The sequence below is a fragment of the Xenopus laevis genome, chromosome 1L, assembly GCF_017654675.1.
Source record: "Xenopus laevis strain J_2021 chromosome 1L, Xenopus_laevis_v10.1, whole genome shotgun sequence".
NCBI lineage: Eukaryota > Metazoa > Chordata > Amphibia > Anura > Pipidae > Xenopus > Xenopus laevis.
In genome coordinates this window covers 141,436,331-141,451,370 of record NC_054371.1, presented here as the reverse complement: position 1 = coordinate 141,451,370, position 15,040 = coordinate 141,436,331, and the positions used below count along the sequence as shown (strand labels likewise).

At 35.9% G+C, this 15,040-nt stretch overlaps 1 protein-coding gene across 2 annotated transcripts in view; it reads left to right on the top strand.

Moving 5' to 3' along the window:
* Positions 1 to 3,198: 3,198 nt before the first annotated feature.
* Positions 3,199 to 15,040, top strand: part of aldh1a1.L (aldehyde dehydrogenase 1 family member A1 L homeolog) — a 34,842-nt gene continuing 23,000 nt past the window's right edge. The window contains exons 1-4 of one of the 2 annotated variants that reach the window (XR_005962149.1): positions 3,199 to 3,341; positions 11,753 to 11,857; positions 12,576 to 12,716; positions 14,593 to 14,722. Coding sequence is in view for 1 of the 2 variants with exons in the window: in NM_001087771.1 (NP_001081240.1) it covers positions 3,273 to 3,341; positions 11,753 to 11,857; positions 12,576 to 12,716; positions 14,593 to 14,722 (445 nt within the window). In the remaining variant the exon portion in view is untranslated. 2 annotated transcript variants of the gene reach the window in all.

The following is a 15,040-nucleotide window of genomic DNA, read 5'->3' as shown; positions in this document are numbered from 1 at the left end:
GGTTTAAAGTTAGGTGTCCTGCTTTGTCAGAGTTGAGTCTCAAGGGGTTTTTAAGAAGGCTTTCACTGCATTGCTTGCATTATGAAGGGCTCTTTGGGTCCTTTTAGCACTTCTAACCATAACTATGATGGTTACTTTGCTATGCTTCTCAATTAAAGGTATTGTTCAGTATAAAAATAAATACTGTGTAAATAGATAGGTTGTGCAAAATAAAAAAAAATATTTTCAATATAGTTAGTTAGCCAAAAATGTAATGTATAAAGTCTGGAGTGACTGGATGTCTTACATAATAGCCAGAACACTTCTTCCTGCTTTGCAGCTCTCTTGGTTTCCAATGATTGGCTACCAAGCAGTAACCAGTGACTTGAGGGGACCACATGGGTCATAAAATGGTTGCTTTTGAATCTGACCTGCATGTTAAGGATCAATTGCAGACTCACTTAAAAATTATGTCCCATGTGGCCCCTCCTTAAAGTCACTGAAAATTATGTTATGTTAGACATCCAGTCACTCCAGCCTTTATAGATTCCATTTTTGGCTAACTAACTGTTAAAATGGAGTCCCAAACCCAGAACTAACTCCAAGGTCCTGGTCTCGGCTCACTCCTATAACAACCACCTTTGGCTTCGGGAGGAGCCCTCCACTACTCGGGTACCACCAGGTCTTAGTGTGAGGGATCCAGGGAGAGAGTTCTGGGCAAGCAAGGGAACCAATTGTTGTACTGGAAAGAAGAACAAGAAGCGTGATTGGAGAACAGGCCAGGTCAATACCAATCAGGAGAGGCGGTACAGATTTAGGAGATGAGAGAATAGTCAAGGTCACAGGTCGAGTCAAATACACCAGTTTCACTGTACAAAGCAGGATCCGTAAGAACAGTCAAGATACAGGCAGGGGTCAGGACAGGTAGAAGACAGTACAGGAACAGGGACAGGCAAGGTCAAACACGTCTATAAACAACAAGGAACTAGTAAATTAGACCTACTTTGGGCAATGGTAGAATAGATGCCAGCTCTTTAAATATTTTAATTTCGCACCTATGCGCGATGACGTCATCTGTCAGCGCGCCAGCGCGCTAGGTAGCACAGCCTATCTATTTACCCAGTTTATATTTTTATTTTGAACTGTTCCTTTAAGGAGACATTTTTGGAAATGGTTTTGACTAGTGGAAGCAACATTGTTGGACAGCAAGTAGTCAGAATGACTATTAGTTCACGTTTCTCAGCAGTGCACATTATCCAGTGGCTACTTACTACTGGTAGGGATCAAACTGGCACCATAAAAAATTACCAATTTAATAATTACCAAAAAAATGCTGTTTTTAATAGCAGTTACATCTACAAATAACTTTAAAATAGTTGATGTTATGTGTAATTAATGCATATCACAAATGTAAAAATTAAATTTCAATTCAGTTGTGCAGTATTTTATATTTGGCTTTACAACCCTTTAAAGGCTACACTGATTAATTTGCTAAACAGGTCCTAAGCATCCCAGATAACAGATGTCATACCTGTATATTAAAGGAGAAGGAAAGCTCCAAGACAGTTTATTGCCAACAGATTAGCCACAAAAGTGTGAGCTAAAACGCTATATTTATTCTGCAGAATGCTTTACCATACCTGAGTAAACAGCTCTAGATGCTGTCTGCTGCTGTTTGTTTAGGATAGAAGCTGCCATGTAAGCTTGGTGTGACATCACTTCCTGCCTGAGTCTCTCCCTGCTCACTTACAGCTCTGAGCTCAGATTACAGCAGGGATGGGAGGAGGGAGGGGGAGAGGAGAAAACTGAGCATGCTCAAGCCCTGCCCTGAAGGTTTATGCTGAAAACAGGAAGTCTGATACAGAAGCCCATGTGTACACAATAGAAGGAAAGAAATGCTGTGTTTCTTTTGACAGAGGACTCAGAGCAGCATTACTTTGAGGGTTTACTGCTGTATTTATATAGACCTTTCTGATAAAGCTTACTTAATTTTAGCCTTTCCTTCTCCTTTAAAATTTGTTATGAGCTAAGTGGAGCACAGAACAATGATTCTACCTCATGGACATTGATTTACACATTTTAGTTAGGATCAAGTACAAGGTACTGTTTTATCAATATTATAAAGATAAAGGAGTGATACATAAACAAAATAGAATTATTTGCTTAGGGTGGACTCTATATACAACAGCATTCCAGTAATTTTGAGCTTTCTGGATATCGATCGCCACCCACCCCTAAATTACACCGTGTCCTAGGCCTACCCCCAGTGTCGGACTGGCCCACGGGGATACCAGGAAAACTCCCGGTGGGCCCAGGTGTCAGGGGGCCCTCCTGCTTCTAAACATTTGGCCTATTTCATGGCCATTCCCTATTTCTAGGCTAAATTTTTTTAAAAAAAGGCTAAAAAGATGGAATAATAGATTATAGTATGTAAAGAAAGGAGAATAGAAGACCCTTGAGCTAAGCCCTGCCTTTATCTGCCAGGATGAAATGGCTCACATCAGGAGATAGTTAGAAGGTCCTAACAAGCGATGCAACCTGGGAAAGGTGTGAGGTGGAGATAAGTACATATATATGTTTTTACCTGGTCACAATGTGTATAAATAAAAAAATCAGGAACAAAGTTACACATATTGCATTATTTAATGTTTCATAATCATTGCCAACCTTTTACAAGTCACAGCATTCATGTATAGGCTTCAGAAAAGACAGGAAGAAAAACTTGCTGATTTTAACATACATTATACACTCTGAATGAATGATTTCCATTAAACATTTTTTTATATAATGTGATAGACAGAAAGATAGATAGATTAATATTTAATATATTAAATATATATGTATTTAATATTTAAGATATATATGTATGCAGACAAGTCAGCGAGTTCAAGTGAAGTCATCAAGTTTAAGGCTATAAATGAATTTCTGCGTCACTGTGACTTTCTATTGGCAAATTATACATCATTCATACAGCTAATGTAAGAAGGCTATTAGCAAAATATACGCATATAACCACCCATACTCACAGATACACATTTTCCAGACTGAAAAACACTTGTAAATGTCAGATCAAAGTGAAAGCATTTAGTGGGCAGTACCCCTTTAACTAGTGTTCTCTATTTCATGACTATGAAGGAAATTATCCAATCACATCTCTGTATGCAAATACACTTTATCCAATCAGGACAGAGAGCAAAAAAGAAAGCTGAGTCTCCAGTCAGGGGAAAAAGTCAGTCAGCTTTGCTACTACTTCAGTTTATTCCACCTGTCTAAAGGGTAAAGAGACTTCAAACATGTCCGTGAAAACCCTTCCTCAAGGTTTGCCAGCTCCCATTAGCAACTTGGAAATAAAATACACAAAGGTAAGAGAGAATATCAGTTTTTAATTCTTCCCCCTTTTCCTTCGATTTTTTCCCCCCATGTGTTTTTTTTTCTGGTAGAAATACAAATCACGGTTTTGTAAAAGAGGTAAATATATAATGTGATTCAGATTTTTTGAGGGAAAAATTTTCCTACAGCCGAATCATTGAATAAAATTCATTTGTGATGAGCAACACAGTAATAACTTTTCACTTGATAGTAAGTAGATGGTATCCACAGACCATAATAATGCATTATATCCTTCTATCAGCATGAAGGCAAATAAAATAATTGTTTCATTTTTAGAAAGTAATACTTTAAACAAGGAGAAAACGTTATTATTTTTTAAATAAATGCAGAACTTTGGAAACCAGCTGGAGACAGCGTATAAAGTGCAATGCAAAGTTATTACACAGACTGTTGGTGTCCTTTAGACTTTCAAAGCGAGGGAGAGAGAGATAGAGAGGAATAGAGAGAAGGAATGCAGGCCAACGAGTACACACATGGAAAAATCTGACCTGTTTAGTAAAATGACTGTTATCTGTACTGTCCTCTCATGCCAAATACATTAATGAATTATACAACAAATAGACATTCATATTATAGCATCTTTCCCAAAAATCTTATTTTTCTCTGTACCCTATTTGGTGAAATTAAATAACAAATTGCATGTTTTGATTTGAACCAGAATGTCATGACATGCCTGGTTGTTTACAGCTTTAGAGGATAAGAAAAATGCAGTTGGGAAATCTTGTACTGCCACATCTGTTAAGAATCTGCTTTTTTATTATTATTCCATGTCTACGCAGTTAACCGGTTGGATAAACAGAAGGATACAATCCAGACAGCAAACAATTCCTATGGTTTAACAAACACAAGCTCAGCATTAGCTCACAAGCAGTTAGGTTTGTGTACTTTATGTAATGATGAGAGCAACAGTTTGAAGTCTAAGACTGACTAAAGAGTCATCCAAAAATGGAAGAAAAAACTACAGAAAAATACAAAATTACAGAAAAAGCGAATTAACATTTCAATGCAAAAAGACGAGTACAAATACATGGAATTACAATTTCCAAATATCTTGTTTCAATACAGTATGTATACATTATGTTCAGTACAAAAATGCATTATTAAAAATGCTGTCTCACTGTATAAGCTTAAAATGAGTGCTAACAATTGTTTAAATCCCTGCAGCACAAATATTCAACCTTTGGCCTTCCAACCCTTGTATGACTGCAGCTCTCATCATTCTTATCCAGTTTAAATCTGCAGCACTATGCACATCATGAATAATAAAAAGAATCTACAGTGTATTGTAAGTCATTTTGCCATAGCTGGAGTGCTACTATAGGACTTTCCCTGATTAGGAATAAGTCTGAAGAATGTATTTTTGAGAAGCAGGTTCATAGTGCAAATAGCATTTGCTGTGTGAAGTGTGAGAGTACAAAGGTGTGGTAGTTGTTAGCACATATCAGCTATCCTCTGACTGCTCTGGGGTAAGATCTCTACCCTGTAAATTTGTGATCGCTAAGCTGGATGTCAGTGCCAACTTTTCTCTCTGTATTTACAAAGTTCCTTTTACTGGAGAAAAAAAGTTTAATCACTGGGAGATTAAGGTGCTTTATTCATCACATAAACCTTTTATGGTGTTAAGTTTTTGCTTTGGCATTAGACAATGCAATGTGACCTGGAAAAGTACAAGTAAATACAGTACAAGTGTAATGTTACATTTTCCAATTAGAATCCTTCAGCTCATACCTGCCAACATGCCTCAATTAAATATTTCAATAGTATCTACATTAAGTCTAAAAAAGAAGGTATTTTGCTAAAAAAACACTATGACTACTATAATATTTATCTATATTGTTTTAAAATATTGCTAATTGATTCCAAAGTCCTCTAAAGATTCAGGCACTCTGCACAAGCAAGCTGCTATTTTGGCTGGCAATCAAAAAACACATCTTAAAACATAGCACGGTGTTAAATCCTTCTTTGGCTAAAGATTTTTCTTAAGAAAGCAAAATATATAATCTCATGGATTACAGTGATCAGATTATGATTTTAAAATCATATCACGGTGTTATCTGCACTCTAAATTATATGATGCTTGGTTGATTCAATACAATCAGCCCATTCATATACAGACTGTCATTGCAACGTACGTATCACTTGCATCAACTGCTAGAAATACTATTTCCCATTCTTATTATTTCTGGTAAACGTGTATGGAATAAACATTTTATTCCGAGTCTTCCAAACAGAAAATGCTTTAATGTATGCATTTTATTTATCACACATCAAATGATAAATTGGAAGTTAATATCTGATCAAAATACCTGCTGTCATAGTTGCCATCATATGAAATTAGTTCTGGGGTAACTGGGCAGTTGGACTAGTTAACCAATTAAAAATAGCTCATTTTGGCACCAATGGTGGTTATTGGGGAAAGCTTATTTAGTTGTATATATATATATATATATATATATATATATATATATATATATATATATATATATATATATTTATAATGTCCCTGCTATTTTCACTTTCCATAATAAATCCTCGCAACATATATCAAAATAAATACTAGTTAAAAGGAACCTTGAGCAGTAAGGGTCAGTTATCACTTAGGGGCACTAATGCCAAAATGGGTGCTGCCCTGCTACAAAGGAAAATAGCACCAAATGTGATTTTGTGCTTTCTAACTAGGCTATCCTCGCTTGAGTAAATTGAGTAATTGTGGCTTCAAGAAGTAAGAAAATCAGGGCACAATCACTGTTTGTTAAGTTGTATTCTTTTTAATAAAGTCAAAACCTACATTGTTTGGCTCTAAAGTGTTATAGATTCAGCACTGTCAATATTACATTTATGGTTTGCTCTTCGATCTGTGTCACACTTTGAGCACACTGGCAACACATGGCGTGGCAAGATAACTGACATGCATCACGGCAAAAGTTAAACATTTCTGCAGCTCACTTATCGACTGGGTCAACAAAGAGTTAGGAAGTTAAAAGCACAAAAAATTGCTATTGGTAAAAATGAAGAAATATGATGGCTTCTTCATCATCATTTATTTATGTTTATTTGTGAAAGGGGTCCATGAATATGTTCAAACAAAAGTCATGCCTGTGAGTAGTACTGTCCCTTTAAAGCAGAAAGGTCAAGAGGCTCACAGCTGTGTACTGCAATGCTCAGAACCCAGATAATGGGAACAGAAGTTCAGCCGAACAGCTGAAGGGCTAAAAGCAGAAAAAAAGACCCATGTAATGCAATTAGCGCAAGAACACTATCATTGTTGCAGTAAATGGTGTTGGACCTCATATAAGCTTAGTTAATAGTATAAAAAAATGCAGGCAATTTACACATTATACACCAAGCAATGTTTGCAAAACTGCAGGAACATGCATTATGCCAAGACATTCTTGTGCTCAGTTTATCAAGGGTGTGAAGCCTAATGGCACTCATCCATTCCTTCTTAAAAAAGTCAATCACACCATCACGTGAGTCAGTGCATGCCCAGAGACCAAGCAAGGTACGATATTATTTGAACATATATAAAAAAAATGGAGTAACTAAGGTGCTAATTGCAATAGATAAAATATACTAATTTAAGAGTGCAGTTTTCTTTCATTCAGGAAAACAAATTTCTTATGCCACTCACTACACAATATATGCTCTCAATACACTCGTATAAAGCCACCAACACGACTGCTGTTTTAATCACACTGGATGTTTACCGCTCAAAAGTCCAGCTTTAAACTTGAATTTCTGGGCTTTTTAAGCACATGTAGTGGTTTTCAAAATAGTATTTGCAAATGGGAGTGGGAGTGTGCACTGAGATTGAGAAGCTTTTGCCTTTTCCCATTCTGTACAGTCACCTTCACTAGCTGGATTATATAAATTCTCAAATGGGAAGTGTCAAAACCTGTGCTATGATTCGGCAAGCTGTGGGAAAGCAGGTTGTCAGGGGTGTCTTTTTCTCAGCAAAAACCACACAGAAAAATAGCTGCTGTGGTTACAAAACTCGAGGAATTGTTGTGGGCTTTTTATTGGCTGTGCTCCATATTTGTGGTAATTGCCTAAGAATAATAGAAATAACCTGCAGCAATTCCCGTAATTGTATTACCAGCACTTTTCCCAAGGTAAGTCAATGAAACACCTGCTGTTTTGTTAGTGGAAATGTGCTCAAATCCTAACAGCAGTACTCTTTTGTTTTCCTTTGTCACATCTTATATTATCCTTACTATTCATAAAACAGCAGCTCAGTTACCATTCTTTATGCAAAAAAATGGCTGAAATCATATACACACCTCTATTATTTCACTATTATTATCATCACTATTATAATTATTATTTCACATAATAACCACCTTTATCTGAACATTTCCCTTTGTACATTTCTCAGTGTACAAATTAAAGCCTTTGCAATCCAGTTTGCATTTTGTTTTTTAAGTTAGACATTTGAAGTTTGGGTTATATATAAATTAATTTAATATAGGGTCTGAGACTGACAAATGCTCCTCTCCAATGTAGAGCAACGTTTGCATATTTTAGATACAAAATAACAGCTTTATTGGCTTTATCTTCTGGCTAGCTGTAGAGCTTTTTTTCTTTTAATTATATTAGACTGGCAGCACATTTGTTGAAATCTTAATACTGAGATTCATTTAAATATATGTGCTGACAATTATTTGTTTCTGGAAAAAGATTGTTTGTCCAGTTTTGGTACCTGTTTTCTAGATAAGGGATCTTTCCGTAATTTGCATCTACATACTTTATGTCTACAACAAAATCATTTAACCAGTAAATAAACCCAATAGGATTATTTTGCCATCAATAAAGATTAATTATATCTGTTAGGATAAAGAACAAGGTACAGTTTTATCACAGAGAAAAAAAATTAATTATTTGATTAAAATGGAGTCTATGGGAGATGACCTTCCTGTAATTCGGACATTCTGGATAATGGGTTTCCCATACCTGTATGTCCATGGGTAACTTGTACATGAAAAGCATGTACACAGAGACGATCAATGGTCAAATATTAACACAACTCCTGGATAAGGCGGTCATTGGTTGTACAGGGGATTTATGGTGACAAAAGTTTGTTTTGTACCATCTTAGAATTTATCTCACTATGGATTCTTTGGTTATTGCAACAATCTGTTGCACCTCTGGAGAGTTAGAAACTCATTGCAGTTGTCTCCCCATCACCTATTCTTTATCATTCAGTTGCAGATATTTTGATAAAGGAAGCTCCCAATTCTTTATGAACGTTTCACCTTTTCACTTAAAGAACGACAATAAAAAAATCAACGACCCTCTAAATATTCTCCTTTGTGTTGGAAAGCGTGATTTACACTTAAGCAGTAGCAAAAATATTCTTCCAGTCCTAAGGTTTATTATACATCACTGTAGCTGGACAGCTTTATTATCATTTCTATTTACTTATCGGTAACTAATATGTTTTATAACTGTATGAATAAATATATTTTAAAATAGGCATTTCACTGCAACCTTTTCCTTGATGTAAATTAAGGAAAATGGAGGGACTGCGACTTATTTCGATGTATTCCTTTTTATGATGAGCATTGTCACAAAATACAAATGGGCCCTTTATAAAAAAAATTGTCTCAATTGGGCTCATTTTTTAACCATTGCAGCGACAGTAGTTTTAATAGAATGAAAAATTGCAAGATTACAAGACAAGATATAAGCAATTACCATATTTTCTTTATGCAAGCTGGTGCCATGCTGATCTGGTAATGTTGGCTCATTCAAGAAAATAATTATCATTAAGTGGTGTGAATCACTGTAAGAACGGATACATTTGCTCATAAGGGATTTAATTGCAGAGTCATACATGAGTGAGTCAAACCAGTCACTGATCTCCAAGCCAAGCCCTTGTAGTTTTAATGTATTTGTACTTTGTCACAAATACAAAATTGACATGATTGCATGTCTCAGACATATTAATTTCTGCCACTCTTTAGAAAGCCTGACCATTTTTCAGAGTGTGGACATTATGCTAGCACTTACTATGTTTCCACAGTTCTGTGGTATATGGCGAAATTCATAACATTTCTAGTTGTTATTGTTAGCAACCTTCTTGCTGTAGCAATATATGATATCAAAAAAAATTATACAGATATATATATATACAGTATATATATATATATATATATATATATATATATATATATATATATATATAAATAATCCTCATATTCTAGTATAAATTAGAGGACAATACACATTGATTTTACTTTTGGAAAATAGTTTATGTATAAATGAGCAAAGCACTAGATGGACGGCACTAGAAATTTCTTTCACAGATTTAAGGAATTTTATAGGAAAAAAAAAGGAACAAAACCTGAATTAAAATTTTGTCTGCCACTGACAGAGCTGCCTCTGTTTAGAACGAGTCTGTAACACTTGAATAGCATGATGAGGGCAGGTCAGTCGAGAGGTCCGCAAGCAGGGTGCAGAGTGAAATGAGCACAGTGTGTGCCTAATATTCAGCCACAGTTAGTGCAACATTCTTTTCTCTGGTTTACAGTCACTTGAATGCACTGAATACAAGAAAAAGAATTTGAATGTAATTCATTGACCTAAACTTTGTAAATAATCAAACTGGAGCTTCCTGTGGTTTTTTTAAAAAGCACATTTCCTTTGAAACCAGCCTGTAACTAGTCATGCATACTGGAGTCAATTATCTGGCCATGTACAGTTGACCACAGATTTATTAAGTAAGTCCTACCCACTAACATCTGAGAGAAAGTATGCCTTTTGGCAAGGCTCCTTCACAATCACGGCCAGACAGTGTTCTGATTTATTGCCAAAATGCTCTTCAAGTAAATTGCACCAACCTAATCCAAACTTGTTTAAATCATCTACAGTGCAATCACATAATATTAGCTGCTAGTTAAGGAATTTTCACATTTCTACAACATATCTTTTCTACCTGTTGTTTGCTAAATATAAATTCTGTGACATTCGATTGAGTGTAGCTAGTAGACTTAGGGGCTGATTCACTATGGGTCGAATATCGAGGGTTAATTAACCCTCGATATTCGACTAGGAATTGAAATCCTTCGACTTCGAATATCGAAGTCGAAGGATTTAGCGCAGAAAATTCGATCGAATGATCAAAGGATTATTCCTTCGATCAAACGATTAAATCCTTTGAATCGAACGATTCAAAGGATTTTAATCCAACGATCGAAGGAATATCCTTCGATCAAAAAAACTTAGGCAAGCCTATGGGGACCTTCCCCATAGGCTAACATTGACTTCAGTAGCTTTTATCTGCCGAACTAGGGGGTCGAAGTTTTTTTTAAAGAGACAGTACTTCGACTATCGAATGGTCGAATAGTCGAACGATTTTTACTTCGAATCCTTCGATTCGAAGTCGTAGTCGAAGGTCGAAGTAGCCCATTCGATGGTCGAAGTAGCCCAAAAAAACCTTCGAAATTCGAAGTTTTTTTACTTCGAATCCTTCACTCGAATTTAGTGAATCAGCCCCTTAGTCTAGCCTGTTCTCACATAACAATTTTATGTGGAATTTGTGAGAAAAAATTAATTGGACTATAAACAATGATTATATATGGGAATTGCCATACTGAATATCTTCAGTTATTCATTGCCATAATTCTGCTATTCCTGTACTGAATAGTTGTTTTTCAGGGACAACAACCTAGTTCCAGTTGTGCAATACATATAAACTCTTTCTAATATTAAACTTTTATAAAATCTATTGCATAGAATGTCCCTTACCATGTAAGAAACCAAAAACAATATTTGTGTGTATGAGTGAGCTGAATCTGTTTGACTCTTCAAGCTGCTTTTAGATGTTATCCTTGAAACATTTAGGGGTAGATTTATTACAATTCATAACTGCGGTTTGAGCTTTATGTTGTAAGGAAATGCATAAGAATTCTTAATCTTGCTCATGTTTTCTTGCATCAATTACTTTTTTTCACCAAGATAGTGTTTAAAATCCATAATTGGATTTTTTAAACAAATAAAAATGTACCAATTAAATAAATTTGCTCTTTAATGGAGCACTTGGATTCCACTGCTTTACTTCTTGTTTATCTCAGACAAAAATATTATAATCGCATAGGAAACTACTATATTTAGAATTACTTTGTTTTACTTGCCTTCAGCAAGTTTATTACAAAGAAATTCACACGTGTGCTTTTGACTAATTATTCCTGGAATAGAGTGCAGAAATATCATCACTGCTTTAGGTTTTTGGAACTCCTATATGGTGGTATTATATGTGCTTTTACTCAGGTGTAATTACAACAGATATCTGTATTGGCAATACAGCTGTTCGTTTTTAGAAATGTTACTATAACACAAACCATACCACAGCACTGTAATATAAGTGGGTTTCTTTGTCTTGTAGATTTTCATAAACAATGAATGGCACAATTCTGTAAGTGGAAAAAAATTTCCTGTCTACAATCCAGCTACTGGAGAGAAAATATGTGAGGTGGAAGAAGGAGATAAGGTACGTTGTAATAGTCATGCATTTGTGTTGTAAAAATTGTTGAAAATGTGAAGACAACTAGGTTTTTGAAGAAACTGTAACACAATTTAGTCTTTCTCTGGAGTCCCAGTGTCAGAGGAAGTGTGTTACAAAATGCAGCCTTCCCTTTACAGTGTCCCCAAGTTTGCTGAACTTCTTATCACACCCAGGCTCCCCTTTAAATGCCTTACCTGCTGACTAACTGGCAACATAACTCTCCAACCATGCTCCAGCATCTTAACCTGTCTTACCCTGGAGATTTAGAGGAGCCAACCTCAGCCTGGGTGCTATATATCTACTATCATACACAAAATTCCAACTAGGACAACCCTAAGTAGGCACATTTTACCGTCACTCAGGCCTACTTATGGCATGCTACATCTACTATAATTTATGTCAAAAAAGGAGAAGATTCATATGCTAATACTGAACTCATCCAATTGGATGTTTAAGATGGAAAAATCTCATTCTTATCTTATCTTAAAGTGTAATGTTTGAGAAATCTTCTGGTTCTCTGCTTAAGTCAGAATGCAATCTACGCCAATAGGTCTCAAAAAAACTGTTTAATTCATATGATGACTTTTAGAGCCACTCAGTGGTGTTCTACTGCAACATTTGGAAGATCCAAAGATAAAAAAGTCGACATTAAACAGAAACAGTTGTGCATTTAATTTGCATAAAATAATTTTTTGCCTTTTAGGAAGATGTGAACAAGGCTGTGAAAGCAGCAAAAGAAGCTTTCCAGATAGGGTCTGCATGGCGAAGGCTGGATGCTTCTGAAAGAGGCAGGATGCTTAATAGGTTGGCTGACCTTGTGGAACGTGATAGGTTGATTCTAAGCGTGAGTATTTCAAATTGCTCAAATTCTACCAGGTGAAATTAAAAAAGAAATTGTATGAATTGATTATTGAATAGTAATGATTCATGCCTTCAAAATTGTCCGTAGCAGCTCTCCATCTTCTGATCTTGTTAAGGTATCTTTTGCGTGTCAGTGGCACTGCACATTGAGAAACGAAGCCTAAGGGATGTCAGAAGCTAATATTATAGGACTGATTGTTAATAATTTCTGATGTGGAATTCTATAATTTCTTTAATTCCATGTAATTTGAAACTGCATTAACTACTAGTCATATATTGACTGGTCCCTAAGTTCAGGTTAACTGTCTAGAAGCCTAGAGCATGTTCTGTAAATCGGCAGAAAAGAAGTCGTGCAGGCCTCAGATCTTCACTACTCTTTTCTGCAAATACACAACACATGAAGACTGACTCACAATATACAGAATATATAAAAAAATTCACATTACAAGACTGATTAGTAATTAATACAGACTTTCACGACAGCATAGAAACAAGAGCGCAACAAAGTATTCAATAACAGATGCTCAACATCAACAATAATAGGGGTAACACTGATTTCATGGACAGCATTGAAAGAGCATCCAATGGAAAAAATCCAGTAGCACACCAGTAGTGTTGAAAAAATCTTCAGTGTTTTATTAGCCCATACATACACACAGAAGGGCAACGTTTCGGGCCCAACTGGACCCTTTATCAAGCTTAACCCAGCTTGCAGGCAAAGGTCCTCCAGTTTAGCACCTGGACCTACACAGGTGAATATAAGAGGGTAGAGCACTCCTAAATACTTGTTGTTGAGCATTGAAAGAGCATTGAAAAAAAAAACATTTGTGTACAGGGTGTGGCTTCATGTATAGGGCCCCTTTGAGGCCTGCGCCCAGCACTCCCTAACTTACATGTCCGAATGAAGAGCAAATTGTGGTATAGGAAGGGGGTCTATGTGCTTTCCCCCCTAACCTCCCCTTATAAATACAATAAAGCAGAAAGCAGGGGCCCTGTAAAGCACACAGGTATCTGCACATTAAAATGGAATGCTAAGCAGCAATACTTAAACCTGCAGGCTAGGGCACAAAATGCAGAAAACCAAAAAACTTCTTCTATAGTATTAATAATTTCATACAACCCCTAAGCTTAACTCATCAGTTGCAGCCCTAAGCACACTGAGCATGTGCCAAGCAAATGGCACATAAAAGATGGCCTTGCAAGGTGAAAGAATGGGAGCTGTTGTGGCAATTTTGAAGGCTTGGAAGGTTATTGTTATAGGGCTACTGGATGTCTCAGTAAGTTCAGCATATTAATAAGCATTTTAGTCATAATCTGTTTTAGGCTTCAGTTCTGTGTCAAAATATACTGAGTATCATTCATAAATAAGAGAATTTAGGAAATTTTTGTCATGATTCCTATTTTTGACAGGCATGCAGGTGGCAGAGTTATTTATTCAATTTGACACTTAATAAATGTAAAAATTACATGCATTATCTTACAGAAAAATTTAGAAAAGCAGGCAATGGATGGCCTATGCAGAATATTGATGCAGTAATGAGCACATTTTTTAGCCAGGTTTCGGTGCGAAAATGATGTCCATAGACTGTAATGGGTGAAAAATGTTGTCACACATCAAAAATTTTTTGTCGCCCATAGATGTTTGCCATTTTGCTAATTTTCGGCAAAGCAGAATGGGTCAGATTCTCCCATCACTAATTGCAAGATATCAGGAAAGCAATGAAATTGATAATGTAATTTATTTATCAATGACAGTCAACTTATTCCGCCGTTTTTAACAATATCATATGGGGACATTCAGAAAAAATATGAAAATACAAATGGTATTAAACATCTTTATATATATTTTTTTATTATAGACCATGGAATCTATTGACGGTGGAAAGCCATTTGCTGCATCCTATTATGGAGATATACCTGGAGCTATTAAATCACTGCGCTACTGTGCAGGATGGGCTGACAAAGTCCAAGGCCGTACAATACCAATGGGTAAGGCAATTTATCATATTATGTGGTATTTTTTATATGATTTGATAGCATTTGCAATGACTTTGTTTGTAGTTAAAGACGTCATATGAGCAGGAGAGCAAGAGCTCTGTGCAATAAGCAGCTGCAGTCATTTTGTAAAATATATCACCTGGGGTACACCCGAAGCAATACAGAAGGGGATATGGACATTATTGCTTCCTTTAGCTACTTGCACCTCAATCTAGGTTGCTATAGGCAGCATCATTTCTATTTGATTCCTGTAGCTTTTGTGGAGATTTATATACTGTAAATTGTGTTTGTAATGCCCTTAAAGGAAAA